The sequence below is a fragment of the Protopterus annectens genome, chromosome 1.part1 (assembly GCF_019279795.1).
Source record: "Protopterus annectens isolate FY-2018-M chromosome 1.part1, PAN1.0, whole genome shotgun sequence".
Taxonomy (NCBI): Eukaryota; Metazoa; Chordata; order Ceratodontiformes; family Protopteridae; genus Protopterus; species Protopterus annectens.
The window spans coordinates 1337892168-1337914343 of NC_056726.1; the positions used below are offsets into that span (position 1 = coordinate 1337892168).

General features: G+C 37.9%; 1 protein-coding gene across 2 annotated transcripts in view; it reads left to right on the top strand.

Annotated features, from left to right (window-relative positions):
* SKOR2 (SKI family transcriptional corepressor 2) overlaps positions 1–22176 on the top strand; it is a 146843-nt gene that overhangs the window by 31994 nt on the left and 92673 nt on the right. The window contains exon 7 of one of the 2 annotated variants that reach the window (XM_044081806.1): positions 10518–10592. In XM_044081806.1, coding sequence (XP_043937741.1) covers positions 10518–10592 — 75 coding nt within the window. The remainder of the gene's footprint in view (positions 1–10517; positions 10593–22176) is intronic. The other variant, XM_044081814.1, reaches the window with a different exon arrangement.

The window sequence follows — 22176 nt, forward strand, 5'->3', positions numbered from 1 at the left end:
ACAGCTGCTAAGGCAAGACAACGTACCTAACACTTTAGTCATAGGTGACTCTATAGTCAGGCACACTGATGTCCCACTCACCAGGCTGAACAAGGAGAAAGTTACAGTGAGCAGCCTGTCAGGTGCCAGGATCCGCCACATAACTCAATGCACTCAAGTCACTCCACAACAAGTACAAATATGACTCTAACATTGTCCATGTTGGCGTGAATGACTTGAGACGTACCTCTCTGGACTACATGAAAAGAGACATGGAAGAGCTCTCAGATCATGTGTCCCAAGCAGGTATGACCCTAGCCCTGAGTAGCATCCTGCTTTCACCTAGAATGATGCCAAAATATAAGGACAAAATGATTGACTTCAACAATTGGCTAAGCTTCTGGTGTCATTCAAAGGGGATCAAGTATCTGTCTGCCTGGGACGACATGATCAACAGACCACGATGCTTTGCCAGAGATGGTCTGCACCTGTCGCCCTGGGATTCAGGTTACTGGCTAAGGCTCTTGCCACCCCTATAGTGCCTTTTTTAGGCAAAGTTCAAAGGACAAAACCACCACTGTAACAGGTACAAGCATGCAAAATCTGAAGGAAATGCTACTCAATGCTAGAAGGCTAAACCTCAAAATGCACTCTCTCGAGGCACTCCTAAAAATGGAGAACATTGATATCTGTGCAGTAACTGAGACCTGGTTCAAGGCTCCAGACAGCACCCCTGCAATACCAGGCTACAACTCTTACCACACTTTTCGGCCACCAAACCAGGATCTAAACACTAAAGGTGGGAGAGTGTCCATATTCACCAAGGATATTCACACCACTAGGTTAGTTGCCCAACACAATGCATCTAAAATTCTCCAAGTGCAACTAACACTAGGTAAGACTGCAGTCCAAATTGTAGCCTGCTACAGATCCCCCACCATGCCCCAAGATTCTCACTACACCTTTCTAAACATATAGGAAAATATTAATATACAACCAAACACCCTAATACTGGGTGATTTCAACTACCCTGCCATTAACTGGGAAAACTACACATGTACCAACACCTTTGCCCAACGGTTCTTGGAATTCATAAATTCCAATGCCCTGGATCAACTAATCCATAGTCCCACCAGGGGCTCCAATATCCTAAACCAGGTCATTACCAACATGGGAAATCGATGCTCCACACACTCCCCCTCATTGGTCAGGTCAGACCATAAGCTAATCACCCTTAACATCCACATCCCACCCCCACCCCCCAGTAAGGAAACCTCTATAAAAAACTTCTCCAAAGCCAACTTCATGCTACTCAAGTCAGAAGTTACAAACTTCATGACACCCATGCAGACGGGAACTGAAAGTTCGACTGCTGAGTCCTACACTAAGGCACTGTATGAGCACATCCACTCATGCATAAATTGTGCCACCCCAAATAGAACCAAGATGCTCTCCTCCAAAAAAAGGAAGCCAATCTGGTGGTCCCCCGCCATAAACAAACTTTACAACAAAAGGAAGAAACTGTTGCAGAAAAGAGGAAAATCCCAGGATACAAAAAACTCCCTTACCAGCCTCAGTAAGCAGTTGAGATCCCTCATAAAATCCTCCTAAGCTAGTTACGAAAATAAAATTGCCAAAGATTCTAAAGACAACCACAAGGCATTCTATAACTATGTCAAGAATCTAAATGGCAATGCTCAGATCTGCTCTGAGCTACAAGAGAATGGCATTAAATATACTGATCCCAAGGATATTGGCAATATCCTGGCAGATCGACTCAGTGCCAACTTCACTCCCCTCTCACCCCCTAAATGGCCCATCTCAATACCGGAAGATTGCCAAATTCTGGTAATAATGGCCACACAGGTAAAAAACGCACTTTCCAAAGCTAAGAATACAGCATCCATGGGACCAGATGACATCCCAGGCTGTGCACTACATGAACTACAAAATGAACTGGCACCTCACCTAAGTGTCATGTTTAAATATACCCTCACCTCAGGCTTTGTGCCCACTAAGTGGTGCACAGCTACAGTTATCCCACTCCACAAGGGGGATCCATCTTGGATCCCGGGAACTACCGCCCCATCAGTCTGATGAGCCTGATCTGCAAGGCCATAGAATGCATTATCATGGAACTTATAAACAAAGACATTGGCAACCTTAAAACACTGGACCCCACCCATTTTGGGTTTGTGAAGGGCCGATCTTGTCTCCTGAACCTGATTAACTTCTTCAAAGCAGTCTCCAGAGCCGTGGACGAGGGTAAGGCAGTCCACACAGCCTATCTGGACCTTGCCAAGGCCTTTGACACCATCCCCCACTCTGGAATCATAGATAAACTTACTAAGCTGGGCATTAACCCCTATGTCACTCAATGGGTTGCCAACTGGCTTACTGACAGAACCCATACTGTAAAAGTAGATGACTCCAAATCCAGCTCCAGACAAGTGACAAGTGGAGTATCTCAGGGTTCAGTCCTGGGACCTCTGTTGTTTGGCATGTACTTCTCTGAAGTACAGGCCAACACTAAGGGACTCTGGCTAACAAAGTTCGCAGATGACTGCAAACTGGGAGCCATTATTGAATCCCCAAATGATGTGGATACTCTACAAAAGGGCCTTACAGAAACAGATGCTTGATGCCAGAGCCATGGGCTCAAGCTCAGTGCTAAGAAATGTATAGTTATCCCCTTTGGGGAAAAAACATGTACCCATGAATTACCACATAGGTGGCAGTACACTAAACACCAAAAATGTCATAAGAGACTTAGGGACACAGGTGGACAGTGGTCTCACCTTCAATAACCACATCACCACAACAGTCAGGAAATCCTTCTATGTGGCACACCTTATCACTAAGGGCTTTTCATCCAGAAAAAAGAAGGTCATTGTCCCACTGTACTCATCCCTCATTAGACCCATTATAGAATACAACACCCCATTTGGTATGTACCTCTCAAGACATCTGCAACAATTGGAAAGGGTGCAGAAATACCTCACTAAAAGAATCACAGGCCTAAAGCAGATGCCCTATGCTGACCATCTTAAAAAAAAACTCCAGCTATACTCTGTCGCATATCGTCTACTCCGAGGTGATCTCTGCTTAACATACAAGGCCATGTCAAACCCAGAGCTGTTGGACATGCTACACTTAAAGAAATCCCAATCCCTCAGAGCCACACGCTAAACTTTATCATCACAATAAACAAAACATGCTGGAGGGATAGGTTCCTGACCCAGAGACTCCCCAGACTCTGGAATAGACTCCCCATACATGTCAAGTAGAGTGCCTCTTTGGTCCTCTTCAAAAAGATCCTTGATGATTGGTTGGAAGAAAGGAAATTCACCCCAGGGATCACGTCAGTTGCCCTGCTAGACAGGGGTCCAGGGAATTAAATAGTGTGGGAAGAAATGGCTAGGCTTGTATAAACCCTGGGGCCGATAGCCTAGTACCAACCTATGAACCTATGAACCTTATAATACATTCCATGGCTTCAAGGATGAGGCACACCAGGCTAATGGCTCTATAATTACCTGGGTAGGTGATTGGACCAGCCTTATGTAGGGGCATCACCACTGCAGTGTGCCAAGCTTCAGGGACACAACTTGTGGATAAACTCCAGTTAAACAGTTTGAGAAGTGGCTCTATGAGGGATGTGCTACAGCCTTAGTTACATGCTTAGGTTGCTTATTTTAAACAGTGCAAGTTGTCTTTTAATTAACATATCAGTACTGTTAGGACTGCTGTGAAAATCTCAGGTACATAAATTACTTGTGAGTGTCATCAAATGGTGTTGTGCCATGCTTTGCAAAGTAAATGGCTATACTTTCATGTGGAATTAAAAAATGAAAGTAACAAATGTATGTGTTTAACTCCCTTCTATCTTCATAACGTGCTTTCTTAGCTATGTGGGTAATTTCCTTATATACCTGTAACAAACTGTCTTTTGATCACAGCAATATCATGGTATACAGGGTTAAGTCCATGAATATGGCCTAGAAAACCTAGGTTCAATTACTAGCTTCAGTGTCTGATGTGCTAGCAAGGAGAAAACGGGGTGCCCATCCTGTTGGGGAGAGTATGCACTCAATTACACCTTGTGGTTGATTCCAAGTAAGGGTTAAGTATACGTAGAGGTTGTTATCCTTAGGGTGGCTGGGGCGTTGGCTGAGTTGCCATGGAGACAGAATGATACTACAATATGTCCCAGTGCATGCCCATCCCTGGACTTTATGAGTCCATGCAAGCAGAGGGGAAATCAGAGCATGGAAAAACTCTGATCAGAAATACGATGCTGCCCCCCCCACCCCCCACCCCCGTGCCTTGATCTCACCAACCCTGAGCATGGGTCAGAGTTACTCTGGGGATGAAAGGAGAGCCTGGTAGGCCTGGTAAATGATGAAAGACTCTGGGGTCAACTGATGATTAGCTACAAGGAGCCAAAAATGAATAAAAATTGCCTTTTGGTATGAATTACTTTATTTCATATCATCACATTCTTCTCATCCCATGTATGCTAAAGATATGAAGCTACTTTAGCCTTACATGATATACCAGCTGTTGATACTGCACTATTTCCATGTTTATTTATTTATTTATTTATTTATTTATTTATTTATTTATTTTACATTTATCTTACTTTGAGTTTATTAACCAGGCAAATGCATTGATTCATAAGGGCCAATTTCAGTCACTGCCTCATTGCAAAGCATAAAACATGTAGGTATGAAATTAAGAATAGAAACCAATTGTCTCATGCATGGATGGAAAACAGAAAATATTTCAAATGTAACTCCAGCATATATAAAATGAAACATATAATACAAAGGAATTAACAATAGAAGAATCTGCCAGTTCATCTCCATAACCCTTGAAAGAAAATATAGCTGCACAATACTTGTTAAATTTTCATATAGAAATCATTTACAGTGGTTAAAGTAGATATTTATAGTGGTACAATGATATCTGACAGATCAAGGTCATGGTTATAGAGAGTCTGCATGCAATAAATAGGAATGTGTCAACGTTTTGAACTTGTATTGGGCTTTAGTAAGAGCTGATCAATGATGTTGTCTTTTTTGGTGGGCTAAGGGATGAACTGACAGAATATGTTGTTGTCTGCAGGAATGAGGTTATAACAGGATGAGATATTATAGCAGGGCTACAAACATTTCTTTGCTAGCGGCGCTACACCATTTAAGATATTTTAGTTCATGTGGAATAGTTTATTGATTTTTGTCTTTTGTTTATTCTATATGATATTTAAAGGAGAATGCTCTCATAAGACAAAACCCTACATAATTGTCCCATCTCTAGGCTGCAACCACTTCTTCTAAGTACTACTTGATATATGAGAATGACAACTGAATGGAATACTAAAAGGAAGGGTGTTAGCAGTTGACTCTAGATGGATAAGGTTGGATGTGAGCTTCTGCTGAAGGTACCACTAACCAAAAACATGCTATCACATCACTGACCTGTATCATTACTCCATAGATGAAATGCGTTTTTTTTTCTGTTGTACACTGCTCTTTTGTTAATTTGTAACAACATTTTAATACGGTTTTGTATCCCTAAACGTAGCCACCTCCCTTTACCTATGTTCTGTATATTCACTTAATTAGTACATCACATAAACCCATACATTTTATAGATATATATGGGAATGGTTACTGTGGTCGAAACTGCTGAATGTAGCATCTGTTTGTTCAAACAATGTTTGTTGACATATGGAGATGGTCAACAACTGTACAAGACTGACAGTCCCCAAGGTAGGGAAATATGCCCCTTTGCCCTTCCCCAGAGATTGTGCAATCTTTGAGTTAGTTTATATAATTAGCAAAGGGTGTGAGAGGGTTATGGGGGGCTTAACACCCTGAAAACATATATATTTTTGTCTTTTTTTAACCTTCTGTCTACATGTGGTAAGGATTCTCCTCATGTATGTGCAGTGGAGTATTGATATTTTGTTGTCGACCTTTTATGGTTGACATTATGGACATCGATATTCAGGTGTTTCGATCATACTAAGTACATTATCCATATACATATATATATATATATATATATATATATATATATATATATATATATATATATATATATATATATATATATATATTTATTGTGTCTGTGTGCGTGTGTGTAGATAGTTTCATAGGTTAGTACTAGGTTAACTCCCTTGTGGGCCATTTTAAGCCTAGCCAATTACCCAACATATATAAATATATATATATATATATATATATATATATATATATATATATATATATATATATAGGGTCTTCTTCTGTTCTTCGAAAACAAACTTCTTCGAAGAACAGATAGCTGAGACCCACTTTCTCATAAATCAGTTAACCAAAGCACGGTACAGTGGGGATAAGGAAATATATCTTTTTCCCCACTGTAGTGCGATCTTGGAGTTAGTATATATAAGTAGCAGGGTTGTGTGGGCAGGGGAGGGCACAGCCCCCCACATGGGGCTTGCCCCCTGCAAAAATGTATTTTACTTTGTCAAACACACCTCTGCTTCTTATATATATATATATATATATATATATATATATATATATACTAACTGCAAGATCGCACTGCAGTGGTTAACTGATTTATGTGAAAGTGCATTTTCGGTTAAGTGCACTTTCCTTAAAGTGGGTCTCAGCTCTCTGTTCTTCGAAGAAGTGTGTTTTCAAAGAACAGAAGTAGACCCATATATACACACACACACACACACACACACACACACACACACACACACACACACACACACAGAAAGACAATGTAAGCAGCTCATACTCACCTTGCCATGCCGCTGAACTGTCCAGATTTTTGCATCGCATATTTGATCTAGTCCTCATAAAATATTTGTTTTTTTCGACAAATCCCTCAGGAATGAAGTCACTAAATAGTGACATACATTTGAGTTTCAGACTTTGTATTCTTCAGAAAATACAGGTGAACACACTTCCTGTTATTCTAGCTTTATAACAGGAAGTCAGGGGCACATTACCAGTACGGACAACCAGCAGAAGTAAATATGTTTTTTATTCTGCTGCTGTCATTTACAGCTTAGTACAAGCAGATATGACTGCCTAGCACAACACCTGACCTTATCAAGTTAAACAGGGAGTGTTTAGCATTTGTTAAGGTTGGGTCTCGTGCTACAGTAGCACGCAACTGATTTTTTTTTCGAATGTTGGAGCATATTCATCATACTCCATGCACCACACACGCTCACAAATATTTATATATAAGTATTTTCATCTTTACACTTCTTCAAATCTATTTTACATTTAAAGAACTCATATACTTATATAGGATAAAACAGTATGGGAGGAGGAGGAGAGATTGTACAGCAGCCAGCATAGGGACTTCAGGTGGTAAAACAGTGGCTGCCTGGAGATACAGAGCCTTGGCTTTATTTTCTCCACCTTACTCATGTCTGCTAACCCTAACCCTATCCCTGCCTCTTCCCTTAAACCTATCCTTGCACATTACCTTATTAGAAAAAAAAAACTTTCCTTAACAATACCACTAAACAACACACTTGGACACACATCTATGCATTGTACACGCATAACACTAAAGCTAACTGCTACCCCAACCCGCTAGAAAAAACACATACAAATACAATATTAAACCTATTCCCTGTTATGTTAACCCTAACTCATAAACACTCACCCATATACTCCTACCCATAATGCTGAATCAGTATATCTGAAAGTGTCAGTGTTAACACACACACACACACACACACACACACACACACACACACACACACACACACACACACACACACACACACATATACACACACACACACACACACACACACACACACACACACACACACACACACACACACACACACACACACACAAAATCACCTTAACCAGGAACAAATCCTGTTGTCAATACCAAATTCAATAATCTCTTTGGATAAAATGAACACTTGACACACACAACAGTTCAACAGTTTAGTTTGTTGATGAAAATATGGTTCCAGATGACTGGAGAGTAAGCATATTAGTGCCAGTGTACAAGAACAAAGAAAAATCCACAACTGTGGACAAAACAGAGATATCAAACTCACCTTAAACTGCATGAAAGTTCTGGAGAGGGTGACTGATAAGTGAATATGTAGAGCAGCAGAAGGTAAAATGGCAGATGAGCAGTTTGGATTCAGATCAGGATGCTGCACAAATGACCTGATGTTTGCAGTGAGACTGATAGTTGACAGAAAGCTAGAGATGAGGAAAGACTCCAACTGAACATTTCCTAAACTTGGAGAAAGCACATGACAAGGTCCCAAGGAAGCTGATATGGACAGTCCTGCAGAGATTTGAAGCCCCAGAAATATTAGTAGAATTAGTCCAGGTTATGTACAAGGACCCAGTGATTCAAGTATAAACATGTTCGGCCTCACAGAGGGGTTCTCAATGGGAGTGGGTGTGCATCAGGGTTCAGCTCTGACGCCAGTGCTGTTCATGCTGGTGACAGACTGCATCAGTAAACGGGTTAGAGGAGCAGGTCAGCAAAGTTGCTGTATGCAAATGATGTGGCATTACAATCTGATTCTGAGCAAGAAATTCAGCAAACAATAGGAAAATGGGATGCAAAACTGAAGGCACATGAAGCTGAGTAAAGGTAAGACAGTCGTAATGTCAGTAAATAGGAGAAATCAGTACAAGATGAGAATTGAGATAGATGGGAGAATAGTGGAACAGGTTAACAACTTCAAGTATCTGTAATACTGGAAGTCTGAATGAGGAGGTCAAAGTTAGAATCAGAGGGACTGCAGCCAGCTGGTACAGTGTCTCAGGGATAGTGTGTGACAAAAGAATGCCAAAGAAGTTGAAAAGTAAGGTGTACAAAACAGTGGCGTGACCAGTACTACTGTGTGGTACAGAAACCTGTGCAGCAAAGGGCAGAGCAGATGAGGAAGCTAGAGGTGATGGAGATGACGTGCCTGAGACAAGTACTAGGATGTACACTGTGGGACAGATGAAATGAGCACATCTGCGCAGAAGCCAAAGTAGCTCCAGTTTCAAACAAGATCAGAGAATACAGACTATAGTGATTCTGATACTACTGCAGGAAAACAGAAGCTAAACTGCTGAAGATGATCTGGAACAGACAGGAAAAAGGCAAGAGGAAATTACAGCATCCAGCAAAGTGATAGATGGATTGTGTGAGAGAAGACCTGCTACAGTTGAGCATGTCTGTCAAAAAATGCAGGAGAGTCTTACTGGATTGAAAGAAATATATATCTATATATATATATATATATATATATATATATATATATATATATAGGAACACGTCACAATGCCTAAATCCTGAAAGATTGAATTTCAAATGGCCGAGACCATATGACTGAACTTTCGGAATCCCAACATTGTGAATGGAGGTCTGCATACAGAGCGGAATGGGAGATTTCACTTTTCCTCACCGTAGTGTGATCCCGGAATTGGAATATTTAAGTAGCAGGGGTGTGGAGGGGGGGCTTGTCCCCCTGCAGAAACATTTAAATTGTTGGGGGTTTTTTTTTGGATTTGTTTCAGAATTTCGATATTCCGAAACATCGATCATTTGGTCTCGGTCATATGAAATTTGATGTTTCGGAATTTCAAGATTCTGAAGTGAATCCATATATATATATATAGAGAGAGAGAGAGAGAGAGAGAGAAAGAAAGAGAGGGAGGGAGGGAGAGAGAGAGAGATACGTTATAAGCATATTCATGTTGTAACTGTATGGCATTACTTAGCGTGCAGCCAGATGCCAAGATTTCAGCATGATAGACTCTTCCTGTGAATATTGATAAACATTATAGAAAATACATAATCTTGTAGTTAGTTGGAATGCAAATCATTAAATCAGTGTCCCTGAGTATGCCTCAAGCTCTCACAGCAGTGAAGGGAGAAACAGTAGACTCACAGATTTTTTTCCTATTCAAGTTTTGTTGAATGTCACATGATGGAGGGGACATTACCTTCAAATTTGTCACATCATAGGTGCTTAAGTGTAATTATACTTGCACAACTAGGGAAGGCACATCTACCAGCACCTACCATCCATTTCCACACTCTGTCCACATACCTTTTATTTTAAACAGATGGTGCAGTATGGCTGTTTAACTCATCACCAATTAAAAAGAGCAGATATTCCTGCAGAAGTAGAATTTAGAGTTGTTTTATAGTATCAGTATAGTATAAAAGTTTCATACATAGACTCTCTATGCTGACTGGCATTTGTCCCTGTATAATCTTGACTTTTGTTGTATCTGTTATCAGATCAAAGCATAAATCTTGCTGCAGCCATTTAAAAGGGCAGCAAATCTGCTTACATTTAGCAGCTAAATCTACAACCAAAACCACAGTAAGCTATTCTGAAACCATGTTCTTTCTACAAAAGCAGCACACTTGGAATTAAATCCCTCAAGGATGTAAAGTATTTTTGGCTGCTACATGCATTTGAGTCCTAGCAATATTTTTCACAAGGAATGCTAAACTATATTATTTCAATTTTCATGCAGATAACTTCCAGGATCAGATGAAACGGGAACTGGCCTACAGAGACGAGATGGTTCAGCAATTGCAAATTGTAAGAGGTATACTTATGCTGATAATAACACAAAATGATGTCATTCTAGATGATGAAACTAATAATGAAATATTTAAATATGTACTGATGTCAAAAAATTATGTCATTCTAGATGATGAAACTAATAATGAAACATTTAAATATGAATTGATGTCACAAAATTATGTCATTGTAGATGATAAAACTAATAATGAAACATTTAAATGCGAACTGATGACAAAAAATTATGTCATTCTAGATGATGAAACTAATAATGAAACATTTAAATATGAACTGATGTCACAAAATGATGTCATTCTAGATGATGAAACTAATAATGAAGCATTTAAATACAGATTGTAAAGGCTATAGCTACAAATTATGTCCATATCAATAGCCATAAATGCAAACAAGTGAAGACTAGACAAATGTAATTTTGTGATGGTTCAGTGCTTGATAATCCACAAATAATGTGATTTCCTGAGTGAATATTTAGAATGTGGCCTTTTATGGCTGCCCAAATGTTTAACTTACCAGTTAATTTTGCAGTAAAAATCCAAACTATAACCACGTATCAGATGTGGATGTAAACAAACTCAAAATAAAATAACTAAAACATCAAAAAAGACACAACAGCAAAGACAAAATTAGAATTTATTAAATGCTTTCATCTTTTAAAACAAAATGGACTTCAGAATTCATCTGATTAATGCTTATTCCTCAGACTTTGCTTCAAACAAACGATAAAAACAATAAAAAACAGTAACCATAAAGCGCTTTTCGTCTCACCCCTTAGTGAGACTTCATCAGACAGTTGCAACAAGAATGTTTCAAACAGTATATACAAGTTCAAACCACATCAACTTCATCCAAGCAAAAGGCAAACCTGCCCCCAAGGTAAGCAGGAAAGAGCAATTAACCCATTGTATGCTTCTTTAAAAATCCAGCTTCTTGTAAAACAAATATGTATGCAGTAAATATATCTGTATATGTAAACTTGATCTCCTGGACAGGAACTAGAACGGCAGTTTACAAGATTCAACTATGAATGGAAAGTAACTCCATATACACTGTATTATAAAATAAAGCTTCTTTTATTCGAATACAGAGTAAGCGCTTTCACCATCAGGCTTCTTCAGACTACAACACTTACAGAAATCGTTAGCTTTATATATTAATGTAAATTAATTAAATCAACTGATGTCTGTGTTACCTATTAACTTTTAAAGTAACGGAACACAGAAAATATCTCAATACATAACGAGCATATACAAATAGATCAAGCCTAATCTCATTCATCATAAAAAATACATAATAGTAACCCTAACTACATACATTTGCACAAAAACATTAGTTGAATACAATCTTATATTTCTTTGTAATGCGACTACCATATATTGAGCGTATTCTAACTATGATAAAAAATCTAATATACGTCCTAATACTCACACAAATAAAAACTAGTAATATCTGTTAAAAATAACAATAATGCAGGAAATAGCTTGATAGCAAACATAAACATACATAATGATCTAATTGCATTAATTAGTAAAATAACTGAATACTATCCCTGACTCCATACATTTACATGAAAGTTGTAATTGTAAACAATTGATTAACATTTGAGGAAGCGAGGTACAAAAACAATTCAGAAGGATGTACTCACATCAAGCCTAATTGCATCTAACAATAGAGTACTAACCCTAAGTGTATATATCACTAACTTCATAAATACTAACTATCAAGCACTTTAACTATAAAAACCTTAAAACCTTATAAAAATGAGGACGCTATATAAATGGAACAGAAAGTTAACTGTTCTAAACTACCTATCACTACAAAGTGAATCTAAAGCCAATATTAAAGAAAAGAAGACTCCCTAAACCTAAACAGGTATAGTGTTACATACCCTTTGTAGTGATATAGCGTCCTCATTTTTATAAGGTTTTAAGGTTTTTATAGTTAAAGTGCTTGATAGTTAGTATTTATGAAGTTAGTGATATATACACTTAGGGTTAGTACTCTATTGTTAGATGCAATTAGGCTTGATGTGAGTACATCCTTCTGAATTGTTTCCTCAAATGTTAATTAATTGTTTACAATTACAACTTTCATGTAAATGTATGGAGTCAGGGATAGTATTCAGTTATTTTACTAATTAATAGTTAGAGAAATATAAGATTGTATTCAACTAATGTTTTTGTGCATTACTATTATGTATTTTTATGATGAATGAGATTAGGCTTGATCTATTTGTATATGCTCGTTATGTATTGAGATATTTTCTGTGTTCCGTTACTTTAAAAGTTAATAGGTAACACAGACGTCAGTTGATTTAATTAATTTACATTAATATATAAAGCTAATTATTTCTGTAAGTGTTGTAGTCTGAAGAAGCCTGATGGTGAAAGCCCGCTTTATTTTATAATACAGTGTTATATGGAGTTACTTTCCATTCGTAGTTGAATCTTGTAAACTGCCATTCTAGTTCCTGTCCAGGAGATCAAGTTTATATTTTTTTGTTGTTTACTGACAGGAACGAGTCTCCCGTTGTGGCTTTTTACTTTTTATTGATATCTGTATCAAGCTAAAAAGCTATAAAGACTGGAGCAGAGAAAACCATCATGTTAAATATTTATCTAAATAGTCAAAAATGTACTTATTTGTTCTTTTAGGTATATACATGTTTATACATATACATGGTTATTCACATTCACTTAGTTGTTATCTATACATGAATGTGTTTGCATTTAGAGTTGTTTATGTGAATGTGTACACTCTTATTTCATCTTTTATCATATTCACCGGACGTCCTTTACAGGATGGTTTTCTCTGCTCCAGTCTTTATAGCTTTTTAGCTTGATGGTTTTAAATTCAGACAACATGGGGCTAATATAAGTGTTTCGTTATATATTTCTTCATCCTACTTTTTAGAACTGTCATTATTAACTACTATTGAAAGTTATTTAAGATTTTAATACTTTTTCACACAGTGGTAAAGTATTTTATTTTATACTGTTTTCAATTTTACACTTCATTCTTGACTTCTCACTTTTTACTGTTACCTTAACTATTGGTTTTAATGTTAGCATGGTTTTTAAATATTTCTGAATATACTTTTAAAAGGTCTTTTAAGAGTGTTTTCGAACTGATGAGCTATATTTACATTTACACATATACAAATATATTTACTGCATACATACTTGTTTTACAAGAAGCTGGATTTTTAAAGAAGCATACAATGGGTTAATTGTTCTTTCCTGCTTACCTAGGGGACAGGTTTTGCTTTGCTTGGAGGAAGTTGATGTGGTTTGAACTTGTATACACTGTTTGAAACATTATTGTTGCAACTGTCTGATAAAGTCTCACTAAGGGGTGAGACAAAGTTTGAAGCAAAGTCTGAGGAATAAACTTTGGAAACTACTACTGTGTGCATGCCTCATGCCCTCTTTCCTGCATTCCTGTTTTTGCAGTTACCTGTTTCAGTATTCCAAGTTCATCTGATTGATCAAAATTCCTCAGCACCTAATACATTCTAACTTTGTCTTTGCTGTTGTGTCTTTTTAGATGTTTTACTTATTTTATTTGCAGTAACATTATTGATGGGTTCAATATACAGTCATGGTTTATTGGCTTTCAAATTTTGATGAGTTATACAGTCAGATTGTTTTAAATCAGTACAGATATTATTGGAAATGAGTTAATTACTAGGGACCCTTTCATTATTGGTACTATCAATTGTTATTGTATGTTATTGTATATTGCGTTATCAATTGTTATTGTATATGAAAGATTTTGTACTTGTGATTATTCCTTCCTTTGACAACTGTGAGGAATAAGCATGTGCTGTTTAAATTGTAGTGCCCAAGCAAAAATGGTATAATGATCTCTGCATCTTGTCTCCTGTATCATCAGCATTTCACTATTAGAGTGGTGTCTGCCATTCATATGTGCTCAGTACAACATTGAGTATATTACTGCCCCAGGCATTCAGAGGTTTACCACACTGCAAGTGAACCCTGCTCCCAGCCTAATGATAGCAGCTAGAACTCATCAGATAATAAGTGCTTTTCTTCTCAAGAGGCAAATGTGTATAATGCTTGTTGCTGGGTTTCTGAATTCCAAACAATAGATTTCTGAGATAAAATGTGTGAACTGCAATGTGATCCATTTGACAGGCATTTACTGAGGGGTGAGCTTTACCCCTATGCAATATGTTCTTCTCCCTGCATCCAAATTTTGTTTCCTATTAGTTACAATACGGGGGATAATCCATCTCAGTAACCCATGTCTTTGATATGAATGCTTTTAAAGAAATCATGCGTCTCTTTGGATGTTCTGTTACTCCACAGTCTGAATTTTCTGGAATTGAAAATCCATTGCTGAACTCTAGCTGACAACAGCAGAAGCTGAAAAACTGACTGTAAGTCAAGCATTACAGATTCAAAGGTGGTTGCCAGGTCAACAACACCAGGGGGCCTTGATAGGCCTAACCCTGCTTCCCAAATATATATGACAAATTTTGATACCCTAAGGTTATATTAAGGGGTATATGTAGGCATGGGAGTGGGTGGTTAAGTATGTAGAAGGTTGCCTCTGTCTAATAGAGAAATAGGTGCCAGACCAGGGGTAAATTTCCAGTTTCCGTATACTGGTCCAAGTTATGCTTGAATTGGGTTAGGGAGGAACTCTGCTTTGCATGGATGGAATGCCTGCTCCAGGAAGGGGTGGTCTCTGAGACACATAACTGCCCCTCCAACATGTCCTATTAATGTTGCAGACAAGGTTTAGGTCCCTAGATTAAGTAAATGTGATGCTATTTTTTAGATGTGCAACAGGTCTGAAAGACAGAATTGTAGCATATAACCAACTGAAAACAGTTTACTAAGTCTGTTGTTTCCTGTAAATAAAACAGTACCAGAGGGCAAAATACACTAAAAATGTTTTACACAAAGGTAAGCCCTATCCCACCCCACCTTTATGTGGACGTTGCAGCTTTACATCCTGTGGTAACACTTATAATACATTCTGAGGTTGCTACAACTAAAAAAAAAAAATTCTCTTGAGCTGTGGTAACATCAATATTCAGATACAGTCCACACAGATTCCAAGTAGATGACTAGCAGTTTTCTTGGCAATGGCTCATAGGTTTATAGATAAGTACTGAGCACTCAGTCTGTATGTCATCACACGCCTAGCCAATAAATTTACATTCTGAGGTTCCACTCAACTTTAGGGAAGGAGCCTAAGATAGACTTGGACAGAGAACTTGTGGCTGTCCATTTAATTACTGAGGTTTACTGTGTAGGCAGTAAAGGTACTGCTGTGCTTGAAATGCAAAGAAAGTTTGTTCAGGAGATAAGGAATTAACTGGAATATGTACCTATCACTCCAACATGTCTTACTAATCTGTTGGTGAATATTTAGGACTTATAAGTGGGTATTTGAGAAACCATTTGTTCTGCAAAGGACTAAAAGGTCACAAAGGGTCAGGTCTTTCTTTGGTCAAAAAGCTACACACAGATCACCATGGAGGAGTCTAAAAGAGACCATTTGCTGGGAGAGGGCTGCCAGTCTGCTACTTAAGTCAGAGTGATGAGGCTATTTATCTTTTTAAGATAGGAATCTCTGAGTTCTCTCAAGTTGAGTAAAACATCTTAATGAGTACTCACTAAAAGGGGCAGTGTATCAGATGACAGATGAGGAAAGGTGAATTAAGGCTTCTTTGGACCAAGAAGAGATGCTTTTGCATATGACGTGGTACAGATAAAAGCACTGCTGAATGAACAGTGGGTCACAATGGTCAAAAGGTAAATACATTATAAACAAGGTTGCCTAGATTTTTTATGACAGTGTCTGACTGGACAAATGTATCAAGTATAATGTTTTGTTTACTTTACTTTGTTCAAATGAAAGTGTTGTAATCTTTCAAAATTTAACTGTGATTTGAAAATTAAGCTTTCCTCTACATTCGCTGAAAAAAAGATGGAAGAAAAACATTTAGTTTGCTGTGTAAATGCCAAGTATTTGTCTTTTCTTTGAGCAGTAGCAATCTCAACATTGATTAAATGAAACAGCACAGATGTCTGTTTCTGTTCTTCGGCTAATAGGTTTGGGCTTGCTTGGGAAATATGTTCTTGGCAATTTTTTAATGGAATGGGTAGTTTCATGCTTCATGATTGGAAAACACATTCATCAGTGTGAATTAACATTCACACTGTATCCCCTAATGTGTGCCAAATGAGCTTATTTTAAAGTTGAGTTTATCTTACACTGAAAATGTGGTTCAAGTATATATTGTAACTTTCAAGATCTAAAACAATTGCAGTTAATTAAAAAAACAAGCTGCACTCACTTGACTTTATACTGTAGGCATACCTCTCAGATGTCAAACATTTTCAGAATGCCCAGATTTTTCTGTCGCTCATAACTTCATTATTGAGTGATTTCAGCCTTCAATAATATGCCAGAAAAAACAGAAATTTTATGAGGCACTGACCAAAAATATGAAGGAAAATGTGGACATTCTGTGAAAATCTGGAATATTGAGAGATATGCTGGGAAATCATTGAGGACTGAAGTCACTAAGTAATGACATACATTTGAATTTCAGACTTCATATTTTTTAGAAAATGCATGTCAGTGAAAATCCTGTCATTCCAGCAACTTTATAAGTTATAAGAGCATCTTTCATTTCAACAAAATCAGCAACATAAAAACGTCTCAAACAGGTTTCACACAATAAGTGCTTCATCAGGCAATAATCAATATTCACACAAACAGATTAATTTATGCAAAACTATACAATTACATGATCAGTTATAGCCAATCAAAGTAATAAAAACAGTTAATGTTTACTCCCTGCATTTCAAAATAGGTTTAATTGAAACAGTATCCTTCAGACCTAGCTTTAAATATGCCCAAAACATCGGTATCCATCTATATTCATCTTTCTCGGTTAATGTTTTTATGTCACCACCTCTTAGTGATACTTTCATCACATATAATGCAGCAAATTTAAAGCCATGTGCAGTACCTTCCTTCTTGATATGTGATATGTGGATTAGTCTCATTCTGTTGCCTTATGTCTGATAAGTGTTGTCAGATTAATTCTTTTAACTTTCTATTAGTGCTCCATATATAAAATGCAGGACATCTATCACAAACTGCAATATGTATTCCATGTATGCTGTCATAATCTGTGAAATTTAATAACTTAAATTAATTTTTCAACTGGAGGTGTATAAAACTAACATTCCTATATATGAATTTATAGAACCCACATTTATGACATGGGTGAGTTCCTATCATTTGACTCACTCAATCTACATTTTAAACTATTTTTCTGTTCCTTATAACTATAATAACTGTTTTTTTTATTTGTATTTCTTATAAACAAAATCTTGGTCCACTGCCAAATCTTTCACTCATTCCTGGAATACTTGGCAGAATATGCCAACATTTCCGTTTTATATCTTGAATCCTAAACATCATACTATTATAAGCTTACTGTGTATCTTGTACATGAATTCAGTATTTTAAGCTGCATGCTTCTGTCTGAGAAAACTGCTGAATCACCCTTCTCCCTTGTATTTATGACAGCCTCCTTCCTCTATTTAACTTCATTATCACAATAACCATTATTTAAAACAATCCATTTCCGTATCATCTAGCTGTGTTTAGAACAATTCATCCCACGTGTTTAATCGATTTACTTGTAACATTTGGCCTTTCACAATGTTTTTAAAAATAAAACCAGGGTACATATTGCTCCAATCCAAATATTTGTTCTTTTTAACTGATTTCCTAAAAAATTATGGTGTTTAATGTTCCATCAGAAGATTTAAACAATTTTAAGTCAAGAATTTCTATCGATGGTTCAGAGGATACAACCTTGAAGTTTAAAAAATCAACCATCTGTGTAAGATACTCTATAAAATTCTCCAACTCATCTGTTGTCCCTTGCCATAACATAAAATATCATGCACAAGTCTTTTATATTGATTATTTTCATTAAAAACATATTCATCCTCCCACATATGCATTACCAAATTCACATATGTGTCTGCTATGGGAGTTTCTATCGCTACTCCTTGTAATTGTAAAAAATATTCACCGTGCAAAATAAAAACATTATTATCCAGTATTATTTCTAACAAACTACAAATATTATTAATAAAATGTTACTTTTATCCGTGCTTAGCATAAAGAACTTCCTAATTGCATCAATACCATATAAATTCGGTATTGATGTAAAAAGCGAATCAGCATCTAAAGTTACTAAAATATATTTTTCACTATTTATATTCACTTTATACCAATCAAACAACTGGGTTAGGATGTCACTGCTACCCTTTATATAACTAGGGATTGACTTTAAAAATGATTTTAAATTTGCTTCAAGGTAGATTGATAAAAGTTCAATTAACTAACCTCTAGATAATAAAATTGGTCTCGTGGGAGGCTTCTGTATATTCTTTTTATTTTGGGCAAACCAGAATAATTGGGAATAATTGGATGCAGTACAAAGAAATAATCTAACACATAAGATGGAAAAGCACCATTAATAAATAGATGATATACCTTTCTATTTACTTTCTGAATTAATACATCAATCTCTCTCCTCGTTATACTCATATAAGATGTTTCATCTGTCAGCAAAAATCTAATAGCTTGCGTATAAAAATCACAGTCCATTACCATCATCCCCCCACCTTTATCAGTGCCTTTAATTACACTGTTCTCATTCCTTCTCAAAGAAGTTAAAAAACTATGTTCGTCAACTGTTAAATTAAAAGGCCAAGTTTTACTCTCACACTCATACAACTTATAAATGTCCTCTGTACGTGTCTTTTACAAAAAATTTCAATTATAGTATTAGGGACTGGAATAAAGGCACTCGGTTTACATAATATATTACCATCTAAGCCTGAATTTATAAAAATAAGTGCCAGATTTAGTTGCCTTGGAAAAAAAATACATCTCTGTTATTAAAGTGGCAATTACTTTCCCAAAGTCATTAGGTATAAACGTTAAACCCTTTTTTAAAGCACTTACTTCATGTTCATTAAAACAATATCTGGAAATATTTATAACCATCCCTAAGTCCATTGCTGTCTAGATTTGCTGCAAGTCTTTAGGTATCTCGTAGTCCTTCCTCCACTCTACCCTCTTCCTTCTCCTTCTTCTAGTTTTCTTTTATATTTCAGTGGGACTGGTATGGTTCATTCTGATGAAGTGGAACAAAATCCAAAGCATCTAGCAGTGTGATGCGATGGCATCCACTCATGTCGAGCTGTTTGCAGAAGGTGATGTTGTCTCACATTGTGCGACCAGATGATGATGACCCACATCCCAAATAGCAAGTTCTTCTCTGGGACAATAAAAAAATTGTCCAAGTTTAAAATGCTGAACATGCACGCACTCGAAGCTCTCCTCAGTATGGAAAACATCAATATCTGTGCAGTGACAGAAACCTGGTTCAAGGCTCCAGAGAGCACCCCAGCACTACCAGGTTATACCTCATATCATGCTTTTTGGCCCCAAATCTCGGACCAAACTACAAAAGGAGGGGGAGTATCCATATTTATCAAGGATACCCACACCTCCAGGTTAGTGGCATTGCACGAAGCATCAGAGACCATCCATGTGCAACTAACAGTGGGCAAAACTGCTTTTCAGTTTATAGCATGCTACAGACCACCCTCTCAAAATCAGGAGTCCCACTCAGCTTTCCTGAAAACATTGGAGAACATGAAGATCTCTCCAAACACCATTATATTGGGTGACTTCAACTACACAAACATAGACTGGGAGCATTACTCAAGCCCCAACACCCTAGCCCAAAGGTTCCTTGAATTTATAAACTCAAATGCTATGGAACAGCTAGTCACCATTCCCACAAGAGGGGAAAACATACTCAACCTGATCATTACCAACATGGGGACTCTATGCTCCATACCAGAAGTAAACCCCTCATTGGTAAGATCAGACCATAAATTAATCTCACTGGATATCCACAACCCGACCCCACCCCCAGCCCAGAAAACCACAGTGAAAAACTTCTCAAAAGCGAACTTCACACTTCTCAAAACCAAGGTGGAATCCTTCAAGACCCCCGGGCCAGTGGAATCTACGGCCCAAACTGCAGAATCCTGTATAAACGCATTCTATGGACACCTCCAGGAATGCATGGATCATGCTATCCCAAACAAAACCAAGAACCAATCATCCAAAGGTAGGCATCCAGTCTGGTGGACCCCAGCCATAAATAAGCTGTACAACAGAAGGAGGAAGCTACTACATGATAGAGCAAAATCCCTAAAAGGGAAGGCATCTCTGATCAGTACTAGCAAAAAATTACGATCCCTCATAAAATCCTCCAAGGCCAGCTTCGAGAGAAAAATTGCACAGGACACTAAAGACAATCACAAGGCTTTTTTTAGCTATGTTAGGAACCTGGGATGCAAATCCCAGATATGCTCAGAGTTGATTCTAAATGACAAAAAATACACTGAACCCACAGACATTGCCAACATCCTGGCAGACAGGTTTAGTGCAACCCCCCCCTCCCCAAAAGAGCAAATATCTATCCCAGCAGAGTGAAGCCTCCCTAACATCTCAGATGCACAGGTGGAATCCGCCCTCTCCAAAGCAAAAAACACTGCTTCAATGGGACCAGACGGTGTCCCAGGTTGCATCCTACATGAACTCCAAGAGGAACTAAACCCTCACGTAAAACTGCTGTACAGTCTCAGCCTTACTGCAGGATATTTACCCAAAGAATGGCGTACAGCAACAGTGGTCCCTCTCCACAAAGGTGGTGCCTCAACGGACCCTGGAAACTATCGCCCCATAAGCCTGACTAGCCTAGTCTGCAAGGCTATGGAGAGGATCATCATGGAACTCATAAACAAAGACATTGGGGACCTACAGACACTAGATCATACCCAATTCGGCGTTGTCAAGGGCAGATCCTGCCTCTTGAACCTGGTCGACTTCTTTGAAACAGTCACCAAGGCCATAGATGAAGGGAAGGTAGTCCACACAGCCTATCTGGACCTCGCGAAGGCTTTTGACACAATAACCCACTCGGGCATCATAGATACGCTATCCAGCTTAAATATAAACCCCTATGTCACAAGATGGGTTGCAAACTGGCTCAAAGACAGAACCCACAGAGTCAGAGTTGCTGGAGCCATGTCAGACTCGAAACCAGTTACAAGTGGTGTCCCACAAGGCTCAGTCCTGGGACCTCTCTTGTTCGGTATATATTTTTCCGAGGTACAGGCTAACATGGGAGGACTGTGGCTGACCAAGTTCGCAGATGACTGCAAATTGGGTGCCATAATTGACTCTCCAGCTGACATGACCATCCTTCAAAAAGATCTCACAGAGACAGATAACTGGTGCCAGAGCCATGGTCTAAAGCTAAATGCCAAAAAGTGTATAGTCATACCCTTTGGCAAAACAAAGTGCCCACAAATTACCACATAGGTGGTAACCCATTAAGTACAGAGGAAGTAATTAGGGACCTGGAGACCCAAGTTGATAGTAATCTCTCCTTTGACAACCACATTGCCAAAGTGGTTAGAAAGACCTTCTACATAGCC